Source organism: Mugil cephalus, chromosome 1, assembly GCF_022458985.1.
Source record: "Mugil cephalus isolate CIBA_MC_2020 chromosome 1, CIBA_Mcephalus_1.1, whole genome shotgun sequence".
In the NCBI taxonomy this organism is placed as follows: Eukaryota; Metazoa; Chordata; class Actinopteri; order Mugiliformes; family Mugilidae; genus Mugil; species Mugil cephalus.
The window spans coordinates 5,708,506-5,724,024 of record NC_061770.1 but is presented as its reverse complement, the minus strand read 5'-3'; the positions used below and the strand labels follow the sequence as shown (position 1 = coordinate 5,724,024).

The following is a 15,519-nucleotide window of genomic DNA, read 5'->3' as shown; positions in this document are numbered from 1 at the left end:
GCTTTAGTTGCAACTGGCAGGTCTCTCTTTTACTCAGTGAGTCTGCTCTCTGTATTTGCAGGTAAATAAACATAATTAAAAAATGAAAACATTGTGATACAATGTTCAAATGTAACAGTCCTACTGCCATGAAACAATAATACTTTTCTAAATTCTGAAATAGATAATGTAAATCAAAACCATAGTCTGAATAGTGTCAGCTTGATAATAACATGATAGAATCTTTCAGAGTTAGTTTTTAACCCAGATATGTCCTTGAACTTGGACATAAACATGTCTCTGGATCTGCCTCCTCTCACCAGCACAACTGTGTCAAACTGTAACTGTAACATTACAACACTTCACTGTGGAAGTTCAGGCTCAGGCTTCATGTCTGTGAAGGTTCTCAGTCATCCTGGTCATTTTTGGATGCACACGCTTTAGTTTAAAAAAGACAATGACACGTTAAGGCTACAGCTCCCAGACTGGAGGCTTGGTAATGTTTGGTAATAGACCTTCTGTCTTTACTGTTGAACCAGAAGCCACTCACTAACTTCTGATGTTAATCACTTTTTAAAGCATTTTAAAAACAACACAGACACGAGGGCAGATAAAAGAAGATTAAAATTATAAAACAGTCAAAATTAAAAACAACAAGAACCAACATCTGACACCAAACTGAAAGTCAAAGAGACCAAATGTGTTTTAAGAAGGGATTTAAAAAGAAGAAATGAGTCAGTCTGTCTGATGTGCCAAACCACTGTGTTGTGCCACAGTTTGGGGGCAGCGACTGAAAAATTGCTGTCACCTCTCAGCTTCCTGTTTGTCTTAGAGACAACCAACATTAACAGATCAGCTGACCTGAGGGAGTCTGAGAGAGCGTACGGCTGCAGCAGGTCAGACAGATACTGTGGAGTGACGCCATGAACACATTTAAAAACAAATAAAAGAATTTTAAACGAATCTGGAAACGTACCGGGAGCCAGTGAATTGCTGCTTCTTCTTTCAAAAACCTCTCTTAAAACACAATTTGTCTCTTTGGCTTTTAACTCAGGTTGACATGTTGCCTTAACATCAGACTGTATATCTTCTGTGGCTCTGCAGGCAGCTCCACAAAGAATGAGAAAACAACCTTAACAGCATCAGCTCAAGCTTGAAGAATACAAATGTTAAGGGAGCATGTTGACAGTAAAGAAAGAAGGTCCATAGCAGCCTGGGAGCTGTAGCCTTAACGTCGCATTGTCTTTTTTAAACTAAAGCACGAGTATCCAAAAATGACCAGGATGACTGAGAACCAAAATAGGGGCATAAAACAGACAGAACCAACTAAAAGCTAAGAATACACTTTCCCAAGCAGAACACAGATGTTTCTGGTTTGCAGGTGTGTGTCCTTGGTGTCTGAATGTGTTCATTTGGACTGAAATAACAGCTTTAGTTAAAAAACAACAACACGCCACACGACACCACTTTAAAGAAACTGAAAGGAATCCCTTACAGCTGCATGAGTCAGGATATTGTACTCATAATTAATCAGAGGACTGCTTTAAATAATCCTGTTTCATAACTTGATCCCACTCTACACGTTTCAGTTGTAAAGCAGAAACTTACAAGTCATCCTGGTCTTAAGAACTAAGACAATGTCTGAGACTATTAGGAGATACCTTTCATCTGAAGACTGAGTAAAAATACTAAAGCAAACCATTTAATATAAAATGAAGCATCATTTCAGGTGTCGTATTGAACAGCTTTCAATAGTTCACCCACATGTCCATTATATGGACATAGTGTATGCTGTTATGTCTGATTGTTTATATTTTTAATGTGTGAGGATTTAAGCTAAATCCAGCATATTTACATAATTTCATTTAGTTTTTTGGTTCCAGTTAAAAGTCAAGACTTACCATCCCTTAGCTATGCTGCTATAGGCCTAGGTTGCTGGGGGACAACACACTGTGGACATGTCCTCCACTCTTTCTTTTCTGGCACCAAGCTCCTGTCCTCTAATCTGTTATATTTTCTTTTGTATTACTAACCGCTGTCCCCTCCTCTCCCTCCTGACCTGTGGAGTTCCAAACTACATCTGTCCAGCTCAGTCTTCATGGCCTTCTGCAGTTGTCCACTCGTGTGTGCGGTAGGTAGAGCGGGTTGTCCATGAAAGGGTTAGTGGGTGTCCACGAAAGGGTTAGTGGGTGTGCCATATGCTGAACTGGCACTGGTGTGTGAATATGTGAGTGAATGGGTGGACAAGAAGAAGCTTTTTGGTTGGACTGTCTCTTTCTGAAATGAGGTTTTGGGTGTGTTGCATTCATGGGTCTCAGTCTGTCATCTTGATACCAGTGTTTTACCAGTTGCCCTTATTCAACGCCTTTTGACCTTTTAAATTCTATGGTCTGTTTTAATATTTTTACTCAGTATTCAGATGAATGGTATCTTGTAGGAGCAGGACCAAGTTATGAATCAGGATTGTTCATAACATAACAGTCATCTTATTCATTATAATTATAATATCCTGATTCATGCAGCTGTAAGGGATTCCCTTCAGTTTCTTCTTTCGTCTGTTATATGTTTGTTTGTTTTTTAACTTAAGCTGTTATTTCAGTCCAAATGAACACATTCAGACACCGAACAGCACACATCTGGGAAAATGTATTCTTAGCTTTTAGTTGGTTCTTTCTGCTTTGTGCTTTAGTTGCAACTGGCAGGTCTCTCTTTCACTCAAACATAACCATATATACTCTGAATAGTGTCAGCTTGATAATAACATGATAGAATCTTTCAAAGTTAGTTTTTAACCCAGATATGTCCTTGAACTTGGACATAAACATGTCTCTGGATCTGCCTCCTTTCACCAGCACAACTGTGTCAAAATTACAACAGTTCATACATTTGTCACTACTAGGCTGTTCTACTGTGATTCATCATCACCAGGTTGTCCAAACAGACTTCTAAAAATCTTTCCATCGATTTAAAATGCTGTGATGAAACCATTGAAGGGAACTAGAGATTTATCCTTCTGCTTTCATACTAGGTCCTTAATAACCAGACCTCATAGTAGATTATTACAGCAAAACAACACTTCACCGTGGAAGTTCAGACTGAGACTTCATGTCTGTGAAGGTTCTCAGTCATCCTGGTCATTTTTGGACGCTCACACTTTAGTTTAAAATAGACAATGACACGTTAAGGCTACAGCTCCCAGGCTGGAGGCTTGGTAATGCTGCTATGGGCCTTCTGTCTTTACTGTTGAACCAGAAACCACTCACTTATCTAAAGATGGAGTCTCTCCATCAAACACATTACTCCAAAAGAGCCAAAAGTGAACTGTAATTGCTGATATATAAATAGTTTGTACCACACCACTTATATATCACACTATTTATGCAGAAACTGACAATAAGCAGATGGTCTGAGTGTGACAGTGGAGTGAAACACAGAGAAGTGGCCTACGTGTTTGTGGTTTCAGGGTTTTTTTGTTTGTTTGTTTCACCATTCTGTTTGACTGGTTGACTAATAAATGCTTCCCTTCCTTCATCAGAGAGTGGCTGATTGTGAAGTGTTCCTGTCAGCTGTTGTGTTCTGGGCAGGTAGACTTGGCTGATAATTACTGCAGCTTTACGTGAACAGGTAGAGTGTGTTTGATTCTGAAATAGACTGACACTTAAATGACTGACACTAAACCAACACAACATGGAAATGGATTCATTTGTTTTACTGGGTAGCGCAGCAAGAAGGTTCCACCAGCTGGCTGTGGCCTTTCTATGTTCTTCCTGTGCCTGTGGCTTTTCTCTGAATTCTGAATCTATCTCTCACCACCCAAAAGCATAAATGGCCTTCCCGTTATATAAGCATATATTGTAATATATTGGGAAATATAAATACTAAATCCCAAATATGTGAATATTTCCTAATATATCACATGGTATTTCCTAATATTCTGAAATATATTTTTGTTTCGTGAAGGAATGGCAGGAAGCTGTTCATTTTATACAACTCTTTAAAGAAAATAAATTAAAACCCACTGATAGAAAGTTGATGTAGGCAGTTTTTTTTTCTCTTTAAGCGTAATCATTTATCTACATGTATTTGAGTCGACTTATTTTAATACGCTAGAGTTGAGGCAACGGTAAACTATTAATGGACAAATAATGTCCATTCTTGTTGATGTTTAAAACAATAGAAACGAATCACAAAAGGTTTTAAAAAATGAAGGCTAAAGAAGTGAATGTACTGACTGAGGAAGATGAAGTAGATCAGAGTGTGACAGACTTTGATATTGAGGCTCTGATGGTTTACAGATGACTCTTGGTTCTTCTTCACCATCAAACCAGGAACTTCTCTCTTCTTTTAATAGTGTTTTCAACCCTCTGAACACAAGACACACTCCACTCTCCTCCTCTCATATGTGTGTGTTATGAGGTGTCTTTTTAATACATGTAGAGGTCCACTGTTTGATAGATCCCTGCTCTCCTCTGCTGCCCACCTCAAATCACCTCCCCCCGTCCTCATCTACCTCTGTGACTGAGATCCACCCTCCCAGTTTGAGGATGCCCACTTCAACACTCAAAGTGAAATCATACCTTGAAGGGACGCAGTGTGCAGGGGGATCACACAAATGTTTGGATTGATGTTTTTCTCAGTGCCTGTGCCGCCCCTCACCACATACCTACACCCACCTCTGACCTTTGACTCTCCTAAATGAAGGAGTTTTATCTTTAAACTGTGATGGTACTTTTATATTTACTGCAGCACTCTGAACATGAACTCTGACATGTTTTCACTGCTCATTTTATAAAATGTTTGCAAACAGTCAAATTCATGATCCAATGATTTCTAAGTGACCTCTCATAGACCTTTAACTGCTGCGTTGGTGGAGAAACTCTGCAGACTGTACTCTGTTACACACCTGTTGAACTACAACCAAGAATAAAACTACACAGACAACCTTTATTAAATGACAATTTACATAACACAAACACAACACACACTTAACAATCCTCTCCATCTCTCTTCTGCTGTTATAAGTCAATGGCCTAAAACTCATTTTAATTTATTTGAGCATATGTACATATTTATAAATCTTTTTTCTTCAATCTTAAGTAAGTGCTGTTAAGGTTATTGTCTCAGACTTTGTGGAGCTCCCTGCAGAGACACACACGTCACACAACACACTGCATCACCAACAGGTGGTGCTTTTGAGTGAAATGAGAAGATATTTACAAGTAGAGTCCTGAGAAGAAATAAATAACCCAGTATTGGCACACGGAGATATTAACCTACACAGTATGTAATTCAGCTCTAAATGTGGACAGGATCATTGTTGTTGTGTCTCTGTGAGTGTAGAGTAGGTTTGGTCCTGGTCCCTGCTGCCTGGATTCAGGCTCTGGTAGGTGGAGTCCTCACATGTAGAGACAGGAGAACAGTTCTCACAGACAGCAACCTGGAGAAAAAATAACTGATTTGATTTGACTACAAATGAAAAACACAGTGACAGCAGCAACTTGAGAAAACAGAAGCTGAAAACAAGGAGCACAAGAGTGTGATGATAGAAACAGAAGTATTTAGAGTGTGTAATGTGACGTTAACACATAGACAAGTGGACTATGTGTTTGTGGTTTCAGATGTTTCTTTGCTTTTCCTCCATTTAATAGAACGATGGTCAGAGTTTCAGTTTCTCTCCAGTGCTGCAGAGAGATTCTTAACAGGAAACACTGAGAATAAAGACAGATGAGTTAGAGAACGTCACCTCAGTCCTGTTGTGGTCTGAGTTTCTTCTTCTCTTCCAACCTGTAGAAAAGACAAAGTATTTTCTCTCTGTCTAAATGATTCTTAAAGGAGCAGATACGTTTGGAAGGTCACTCACAGACACAGTCCTCTCTCTTCTTTCTGTAGATGAGCAGCAGAACAACAGGTAGCAGTAAAACTATCACCACCACAGGTACACATACAACCACAACCAAGAGGAAACCTGGTGGAGAGACAAGAGAAGAACGAGGAGGAAGAAGAGTGGTACATAACTGTTGATGACTCTGAGCTGATGAACTTTACATTCAGTGATAGAAGAACAGTTCAACAAACCTGCAGGTGATGTTTCCTGAAGCTTGGTGGCTTCAGAGGAGGAGGATGAAGCTGTGGACATTAAAGTCTGTGTTGTTGTTGTAGTGAGGGATGATGAGAGATACATTGTTGTTAAAAAATGTCCTAAAGTCGATGTTGGTTGTGGAGCAGTTGAAGCTGTGAACATGAAACAATCAGAAATGGAGACAAATAAATCCTGGTGAGTGATTTCCTCCTGATGTTACAGAGTTCTTTAGAAAATGAAATGATTCAATCATCATTCAATCATTTATAACAACACTGCATGAAGCAGCAGGTGAACTGGTTACTTCATGAACATCAGGTGAAACTGTTTCTGTCAATCAGAAGTAGCTTCAGTGAAACAGACATGAAGGAACATTTTCATGACTTTCAGTAGAAACTCACCTTCTGTGACAGTGATCTCAAAATCCTCAGATGATTCTGGACTGAAAGATCTGTCCAAAAAACACCTGTACCATCCTGAGTCAGACTTCTTCAGCTGTGTGATGCTCACATACAGAATGTCATCTGATAGGACATCTCTGCTTATATATTCAATGCTGTATCTGTCTCTCTGAGCTTTGTCCTCAGTTGTGTCAATGAGAATGTTTCCTTCTTCACATTTATTCCTACAGAACAACCTCCTGCTTCCAGAAAATGTAAATGAACATCCAACTGTGATGTTTCCTCCTTCTTTTCTTGTGTAGATTCTTCCATTAACAAGACCAGTGTTTCCATCCTGCAGAGCTGTTGAAAACATGAACAATCATCATGTTACTATTTTAATGTTATATGCTTCAGTCTGGTCATATTAAATATATCGTCTCATGTTTCTGTTTATGAATTGAAATAATTTCTTCTGAACAAAGTCACTGATCTATTTGTGTAATTTAATTTTATTGTCAAAAGTAGAGTTGAGTTTGAAGTCACTTTTCTTCTTTTGCAGTTTGTTTTTCCCACAAAGATTAAAAAGCAGAACCTTTGACTTCCTCTAAATCTCCTCTACAGTGACTCAGTGTTGTTCAAGCTTTTTGGTTGGACTGTCTCTTTCTGAAATGATTTGGGTGTGTTGCATTCACAGGTCTCAGTCTATCATCTTGCCACCAGTGTTTTTCTGCTGTAGAGCTGATCCTTTTTAACTTGTTGAATAAACAATATCTTCCTCTTCTCATTTCCAGGAACTAAGTCTAGAGAAAATGAAGGAAGTTTACAAAGTAGTTCAACAAACTGAGTGAACAAAGAAACATGTTCTGACTCTGTACAGTTTGTGAAATGATATCATTTCATAATACTTGTTTTTAGTTTTAAGTTGCAGGTTTCTCTGTTTCTGTCAACCACGTAGCACAAATGTAACTGTGTGTATTTCTCCCACGGTCTAAATACAACAAACTGCAACTTTAAAGGCTAAAAAACAAATACCAGAGATTATTTGATATTTACAGAGACATGAAGAGAACTGAATAGATTATTTATTAGTGAATGTACTCACTGAGGAAGATGAAGCAGATCAGACAGACTTTCATATCGAGGCTCTGATGACTTAACTCCGTCTCTACGTCCTTCTTCACTGTCAAACGAGGAACTAATCTCTTCTCTTAACCCTGTGGTGCATAGTGGTCTCTACAGTGGACAGCTGTTAAACGTCATTTCCTGCCAAATACAATGGTTTCTATGTAGGAGTTGCATATCATCAGAATGCTCTCTGCTGCCACCCTCCATTTAGGTTCATTCAGTGGTTAGTTGTTGTAACTACAAATGAACCTCCTCTGAATCCAAGATGGCCAACAGGAATGTCTTGTCAATCCTTCTATTCCAGGAGAACTCTAGAGGTAAAAAAAAAAGATGTGTCATGTCAGGTAACATTGTTTTAGTTTTTTAAAATGTTACTTCAAATAAGTAGAAAGTGGACGTCATGCATTGCTAAGTAGCTATTTCCAACGTAAGTCATGTAGTTGATTCGTCTTTTATTATGACTATTTTGGTTGCAATTCAGTTCATTTTGGGTATACCTATAAGTTAGTTAAAAAAAAAACATATTTGTGCAGATTAGTTGTAGTTTGTGTTAGTAAAAAATATCAATTTGTCATATTTTTAGATCACAAGTGCAGCAAAGAATAGGTAAGATTATAGAATAGTCCAGGAAATTCCCTCTGACTCCAATGATGATGAATATAGTGACAACAGTAATGATGGGGAGTAGAAGTGTTGGTGAGGGCAGGGTCCTCAGGTTATGTGTACAGATTTGAAGTGTACCAGGGCTCAGCAAATAGGGGTCACAGCAGTGACTGGAAATGAATCCATACTCTATCCAGACAGTTGATGAGGTGTGGTGTCCATACTTGAACTACTTGTTGGCCATGGTGAAGTTGCAGTTTCTGAGCTGTAACCACCTGAAGAGAACACAGAAAACATTAGCTGTTATTAAATAATAATAGCTTAAGAGGCAGGACCAGGATAAAGGTGCAAGAAGATACAGCCTTTTCCAACACCACAGCAGTCACACGAGTCCCACTATAGACGACGCCGTTGCTTTGGGACAGACAAGCTTGCGAGATCTCAACATAACACACTACAAAGAAAATACACAACAGACTGACTATACATGGAAACTAAATGAATAACATGTTGTTGTTGGGGGAACTATTGCTACTGCTGGATACAAAAGTCCTTTTTTTTTCCATACATTGTAATAAAATATCCTGTGTTCATCCCATAATCCCATCCCATCATTAGTTGTGTGTCATTTGCTACCGAATCAGAATCTAGAGAAGATGGACCCAACTAATGATACTGATTTATAAGCACACTGTCAATTTACTGCTGCTGATTGTTCTATATTACAGTAAGTTACAGGTATATTCTATTATTTTTCAGCCCATCTAACCCAAAAGAGTAACTGTGTGCAACAGATGCCTGTATTCACCAGAGAGGGGCATCTCATCAGACTGTGTTACTGGACTTGTACTGGTACTGACTCTGCTCAACTGTTGGTTGCTCTGGCTGCTTGGAGGACTGTCCAAGACATGTTGTTGGCCTTATTAAAGGACAGATAGTAGTATTTAAATACTTAAAAAATATTTAAACACAGACATCACATAGCTCAATCTGGGTATATTATTACCTAACATTATTATATCCTCAGTAGCCATTGATATATTTTAAACTGTTCCTTTCTCAATATAATGCAGTACACCACCACTAAGACCCACTATGAAATCAATGATGAACAAGGTGTAGTGTATAGTCATCACCTTTTTCAAAACATCAACAAAAATGTAGAGAAGATTCTTTGAAGTATAATTCATAGTAGAACTGTTGTATTGGACTGCATTGATTAGAACAGTTGGACCTAATAAGTAGATTTTGACTATGCACATTTTTTTTTTAAATTTGAAAGTTTATTCTGTACAAATTGAAACACATACTTGTCTTTTTGAGCAGTGACAGACATTTCCTGGCTTCAACTGGTCTCAGGACAGAAAGGAGGTCACTCTCCTGTAGGTAGCTCAGGTCCTCAACTCCTAAACATTGCAGATGTTCCAGCAAAGGCTCAGGGTCTCTCAGTTTAGGCACTGATTTGAGGAAAGACAGAAGCGGACACTCTGCATCCATGACTAGGACATTTCATGCTTATTTCACTTCATACAATGCAAGTGCTGTCACATAGGACACATCATGAGGTGTAACAAAGTATACGTGCTGGTCCTGCGTCACAAGCATGAGCATCATGAGTTCAGTCTGTCTGAATTCAAGTGCCTCACCTTGGTTTAAACACAGAAAGACCCTTTTTGTACAGAATGCCTTTCCAGTGCATCTCGGTAGCTGTTCAATATTGGGTTCTTTGACTAAGGTTTCTCCTACTGCGGAGCGCACTGCTTTACTGTACAGTTCAGCATGGAAAGGAGTGGAGTTCTTAACCACCAGTTTATGCCATGAAATCAACTCTCACCACTTATCTGCAGAGAGAAAGAAACAAAAATTATGAATCATGAAATTTGCCAAAATCTTAATAAATGCTATTGGTTGTGAAAAAGTCGACCGAAACTGTGTTAGCAGATCTCCCCTCAATAAACTAGAAGATGATCGTTAGCTTATCCTTTACATATTTTTCAGTATTGTTTTGAATTTCATGTTGACCACTGACTAGTGTTGCACCAAAATTCTATTTTTTTTGTCTTTTGTTTTTGTGCAGGGAGATGTGCAGTAGTAAAATGTCTCCTGATAACATGTTTTTGTTCAGACATGCTGTGAAATAATTTAAGACGTTATATATATGTACAATAGCCTACAGTGTTTAATAGTTGTTTTACTATTAATTTCTCAGTAATTTTAAATGATTTTTTAAACTTTTTTTTAGAGTTTTAAAGTTGAATTTTACAGTTTACAATAAATATATGTATTTCTGGTGTTTTTTTCTGAGTAAAATTCTGTTATATTACATTTTTTTTTACAGTGTCCTCTAGGTCGGACAAGCAGCTTATTCCGCTTCTAAAGGAGGCATTGTCGGTATGACCCTCCCCATCGCACGGGACCTTGCACCCATGGGCATCAGAGTTGTTACCATAGCACCTGGTCAGTGTACACACTTTAAGGCGTTCAGTATGTGGCAGTGTCATAGGGGAGGTAAACCAGCTTCATTTTGCATGAAGACTGGAAGCAGGACGAAGAACTAACCAGGCAGAAAACACACAAAATCCACCTTAAAACGCCTCATAAACTTCTTTATTCATGAACTGAGGCCCATATTTTACCATTTTAGATTTACAGTCATTCATTCTATGATACTTAAGAAATAACCGAGCATGTCTTTACAATGAAAGTGGTTTAGCGATGGCCCACAGTTGAACGTGCAAGCATTATACTTCCTGGTTGTTGTTGAAGCATTTATCTTTTCATGTGTTCAAAAAACTGACCTCTTCTTGCAGCACACATCAACCCTTTTTTCATTTTCAGATTATCGCATTGTCAGTTGAGTAAAGAACTTAATGGCACAGATTTGCTAACAGTATTTTTTTTTTAACTTTGTAATTTTCAATGTCAGAATGAAATGGCGAGAACTGTTGCTTTATTGATACTTGATCTTGAGTAAGGGAACTCGCTGAAAAACCAGGAAGTGACATTTTATTGTCATATAACTCTTTCCTCCTCCAGGGCTGTTCTCCACTCCTCTCCTCGCTAGTCTTCCAGAGAAGGTGCGCTCATTTCTTGCTCGCCAGGTGCCCTTCCCCTCGCGCCTGGGAGACCCCGCTGAGTTTGCCCACTTGGTGACGTCGCTGGTGGAGAACCCCATGATTAATGGAGAGGTCATCAGACTGGACGGAGCCATTCGCATGCAGCCCTGAGACGGGTCGTGTGTGTGTGTTTTTGTGTGTATGTGTGTGTTTGTCTGCCTGGTGTATTTACATTCTAGAAATCTACACGTAGCAGCTATAAACTGTCATCAATCACCAACCACTTTATGAAATTATGTGAGAGTGAAAGACTTTTAAAATGTTCTCCATTCAGACCTCTACAATGTAATAAACATCAGATGAGTTTGATTAACTATTCAGGTATAGTTTTTGTTTTCTTTGTGAACCTATTTTTATAAAGCATGCTTCGATCATCTGTTGTGTCAAATTGTGTCAAATAGGAGACCTTTGTCAAAGAAAGCCCCTGGCAGATGTTCAGTTCAGCCTGGTGGAGTCTTCTCTTTGGAGTCTCGAAGAAATCGTCAGGAGTCCACATTCAGAGCATCAGAGTGATCTTTATGGCCAGCAACAAAGGAGAGCAGTCTTATAGTGCACAAAAGTTCACCACAGTCCTACTCTAAAGTATAAATTCCTTTCATACTTTTGGGATCTCAGAGGTCACACCTTCTGTCCATCTCCTACATTTGGGGTACATCTTATACCATCCCCTCATTTTAACCAGTCACACCGTTAGAAATTGTCTTCGTCACTGTTGCTGGGGTTTTCATGACCTTGGATCCCAGGTGTTCTGCATCGTGTGCCAGCACGTGGCCCAGAGTGCTCATTGTTTTTTACAATTGCGCCTTTACCAACTACTTTTTATTTTTCAAGGTAGCTTCAGAATTCCCTTAAGTTCCCAGTTTTGTTGGAGGTCATTCTCGCCCATTTTACACCCTTATTTTCAGTTCAAAGCTCTTTTTTTTTTTTTTTTTAAAAAACAAACAAAAAAAAACTAAAGTTTTATTACAAACAAACTATGAATTTTACCAAGTGTAATAAGTGGAACAATCTTCTACATATTATGTGCCCTTACAAATGTGCCCTTGTGAGGAATACAGTAGATATACTTTTGGTTTCAGTGCTCTCCCTCTGTGTTCTAGTAGCATATGCCTGGTGAAGACCCATCATATCAAACATCATTATAATCAAACTAATGACATCATGATCAGATATATCATTGTAATCAATATAACATTATAATTAAATATGACATCACTGACCTTTAAAATTACACTACACATCCCGATAGCATGAGATGGATTCTGGGAAAATTCAGTTTTACATTCAATTTTTATCTAAATTTGTTGAGCTAACGGAAGAGATTTTGTGGACAGTCAGTTAAATGATTAATAAAGACCAAATGTGTAGTTTGCACTCCAAAAATGGAAAATATTGTGTTTATTTCACACAAATATATGAATGAAAGGAACGTACACAAATGCTGCAACATTCATCCAGTTTCAGTTGTAAGAAGTTTCAGGACCAATGAGTATAAAATAAATGTGTCAGCTGGCACAAACGACACACAGCCACAGACACCTGTACTTAGATAAAGGTAATTTCAAATCCACTCCCCAAAACAGAAACTCTAATTCGAGAACCGATGGAGAAGCCGGTTCCTAGCAGTTGAACTTCTAGTCCCGTTGGGCCAATGCCGACTCCGGTGTCTACTGCCAGACCAGCTGTAGCTTTCAAGGTACCAGCAGAGACTGAAGCACTGGCCACTTCTGCTTTGGCAAAGGCTTTAGCCCCCAGAACACTGGCTCCAACTCCTGCGCTGGCATTAGGACCTTTGGCCTCGGCATCAAAAATTCCGCACTCGGCACGAGCATAGCCGACTCCTGCATGTGCGTACAGTCCTGCCTTAGGAACACGCCTCGAATCCCAATGCAAATGCCCCGGTGTCAGCGTAGTTGGCAACAGCAAAAGCATTAGCAGGCCGATCAAAGTTGTCGATCATATCCACTATCCCTTGTGCACTAACACAAACCTGTGCACCTCCTCTCAAGGCTGCAAATAAAGTTAGACATTTATAGTGTTTAGAAAAAGTTCCCCTTTAGTACCACCCCTTTGGGCAAATTCAATGGAGGTGCTGCCGTTTGGTGTTAGTAGTCTCACGGTTAGCAAAACAGAGATTATTTAGTAGCAGTGAATGTGTCTCAAGTGGCTATAGAATAAAGACACCTGTGTCTAGAAGGTCCAGTCACTGGTTAATCAGCATCTGTGGCTACAACTACACTACATAAATACGTAGATTTGCACAGAGTATGTCAACGCTTTGCAAACCTCCAAAGAAAGGACATTCACTAAACAGAGAGACGCTTGTTATTACTTTTGTCCTACAGAGAAAAGTAATGCAGTCGTTATGGAGCATTTACATGTTCTCCCTGTGTCTGCTGCATTTCCTCTCACTTCAGACATGCATGTTAGGTTAATATGAGTACGAATGAGATGCATTTCCAACTACATTCACCACCAGTCATCAAAGTTAAATCGTAGCCTGCACTACGTATGCTAATTAACAACAGAATGTAGTAAAACATCTTTCCTAATTACACTTGATAAATATTTTATTCATAAGAATCATTTGGTAAAACTTAAAAATAGGTAAAATGACTGTTTCATTCATTGATATCGTGTGGGAATAGGTCATCATTCTGTTGACGGGATTGGAAAAGTTCTGTTACACTTTAGTTATTAACCCAAAGTATAAGGCATCATGTTGTAAGGCATAAAGCAACCCAAACTCAGAACATAGTCAATAAATTAATCGTAAAATTAATCAATAGCTTAGTGGAAAAATAATAGTTTGTTACAGCTCTGCACTCAGACTTATTCATCTTCAGTAAGCAAAGACTTGAAATGTATTGTGAGTTAATCAAAGCTCCTCTTTTGGGAAATCCTCCATTATATTATATTATATTATATTATATTATATTATATTATATTATAATTACCTACCTGGCATGTCAGGATCAGTTTGCGTAGCTGTCTCTCGTAAGTCAGAACTTCAACATTAACACAAGAAAGACAAGATACAAAAGATAAGTCAACAAGTAACTTTTTACAGCATCTTGCATTAACAGACTACTTACTTGTAAGAGGCTGATTTAGAAGAACTGCTGTGTGGACTAATGGGGGAGAGACAGAAATTTAAAGGAAATGGGTGGATATCCGGGATACCCCCGCCCAGAGAAGAGTCAAAGAAAAACAAATCTGTTTGTGACTAAAAAAGGAAGTGAAACGAACACAAAGTCTGGCCCTGGTAATATATACAATTAAAAAGTATAAGCATCTACAACTGTCCTAATAAGTTTAGCCCACATGCATAACCATTTTTAAGTATAAAGGACATTAAGGCTAAAATATTGTAATCTTAAAATGAATACAGTATAACACACACATACACACATACTTGTGTGAACACACAGGAAGGAGCTACAATAACAGAAGTCTGCAAAGGACGAGCCGCCCACTGTGTGTGGCTCTGAGTGAACAACACTTTGCCTTGTGATACCTGGGATAGAGGACACCCTGGCCAGTCTTTAAATGCATGTTAGTAAAAAAGTAATAGAAAGCGTAACACAAAGCCGACATTTGCATAAAAACGTGAAAAAATAAAAGTGATAGCATCTTTAAAGAAATACCATCCAGACCTGCCTACGTTTTTAGTACAACTGTACTAATAATCTTTAGTCAGCCCAAATAAATGTTAATAAATAAATAATCATAACAATATTTTACGATGTTCACATTTAACACTTTAAATCCTTAATTTAATAGTATTTAATTGTAGTGCTGCTGTAATTTTACTTCTCTCATATACGCTGTCAGTATTTGCCGATGAGAACTTTTAGCCGGCGTGAGTTCATAACAAGTCAAAATAAGTTCAGCAGAGGTTCACTGAAGGTTCATGATAAGTGCGGCATTACGTTCCATCTTGTGTGTGCAGACTGCACACGTTCGTTGTCTCGTTTGAAGTAAGTACATTTCCACCAGCTCTACGTGTAACCAACGTGAGCGTGAACTATAAAACTTGTTGTCACCCCACATTCAGTGTGACATTCTCTCAGGGTTTTACTCTGTGTGTGTCTGCTTCTGTACAGAACATTTGCAAATAAACCAAAAGTGATCGCTGAGTCTGAATCATTACTAACTTCTCAACAACACTCACTTGTTGAATTTTTCCACGACACTGCGCGATTTTCACGGTAATAAACACTAAATGAAAACA

The 15,519-nt window shown here is 38.6% G+C and overlaps 2 protein-coding genes and 1 long non-coding RNA gene across 3 annotated transcripts; 1 reads left to right on the top strand and 2 right to left on the bottom strand.

Annotated features, from left to right (window-relative positions):
- Positions 1–4,903: 4,903 nt before the first annotated feature.
- On the bottom strand, positions 4,904–7,710 carry LOC125016648. The gene is made up of 6 exons (XM_047599303.1): positions 7,544–7,710; positions 6,460–6,801; positions 6,055–6,210; positions 5,840–5,944; positions 5,723–5,763; positions 4,904–5,416 (listed from the first exon to the last, which is right to left on the bottom strand). Exons 1-6 carry the CDS (start codon positions 7,575–7,577, stop codon positions 5,291–5,293), a joined length of 804 nt encoding a protein of 267 aa, XP_047455259.1. The 5' UTR covers positions 7,578–7,710; the 3' UTR covers positions 4,904–5,290.
- Positions 7,711–7,809: 99 nt separating this feature from the next.
- Positions 7,810–11,601, top strand: LOC125016723 (3-hydroxyacyl-CoA dehydrogenase type-2-like). Its single transcript, XM_047599420.1, has 3 exons — positions 7,810–7,883; positions 10,508–10,626; positions 11,206–11,601. The coding sequence occupies exons 2-3, from the start codon at positions 10,563–10,565 to the stop codon at positions 11,394–11,396; spliced, it is 255 nt and encodes an 84-aa protein (XP_047455376.1). The 5' UTR covers positions 7,810–7,883; positions 10,508–10,562; the 3' UTR covers positions 11,397–11,601.
- A 1,049-nt stretch (positions 11,602–12,650) lies between these two features.
- On the bottom strand, positions 12,651–14,952 carry LOC125016799. The gene is made up of 3 exons (XR_007113766.1): positions 14,381–14,952; positions 14,247–14,293; positions 12,651–13,295 (listed from the first exon to the last, which is right to left on the bottom strand). It is a non-coding gene; the product is annotated as an uncharacterized LOC125016799 (long non-coding RNA).
- Positions 14,953–15,519: the final 567 nt, after the last annotated feature.

What these genes read in the sequence shown, in the direction of transcription:
- LOC125016648 (XM_047599303.1), bottom strand. Translation starts at nt 7,577, where the DNA reads ATGAAAGTCTGTCTGATCTGCTTCATCTTCCTCA. An exon ending in TCAGGAAACATCACCTGCAG is followed by an intron (nt 5,945 to 6,054) that starts GTTTGTTGAACT and finishes TCTCTCCACCAG; the next exon opens with GTTTCCTCTTGGTTGTGGTT. An exon ending in GAAGAGAGAGGACTGTGTCT is followed by an intron (nt 5,764 to 5,839) that starts GTGAGTGACCTT and finishes TCTTTTCTACAG; the next exon opens with GTTGGAAGAGAAGAAGAAAC.
- LOC125016723 (XM_047599420.1), top strand. Translation starts at nt 10,563, where the DNA reads ATGACCCTCCCCATCGCACGGGACCTTGCACCCATGGGCATCAGAGTT. An exon ending in AGTTGTTACCATAGCACCTG is followed by an intron (nt 10,627 to 11,205) that starts GTCAGTGTACAC and finishes TTCCTCCTCCAG; the next exon opens with GGCTGTTCTCCACTCCTCTC.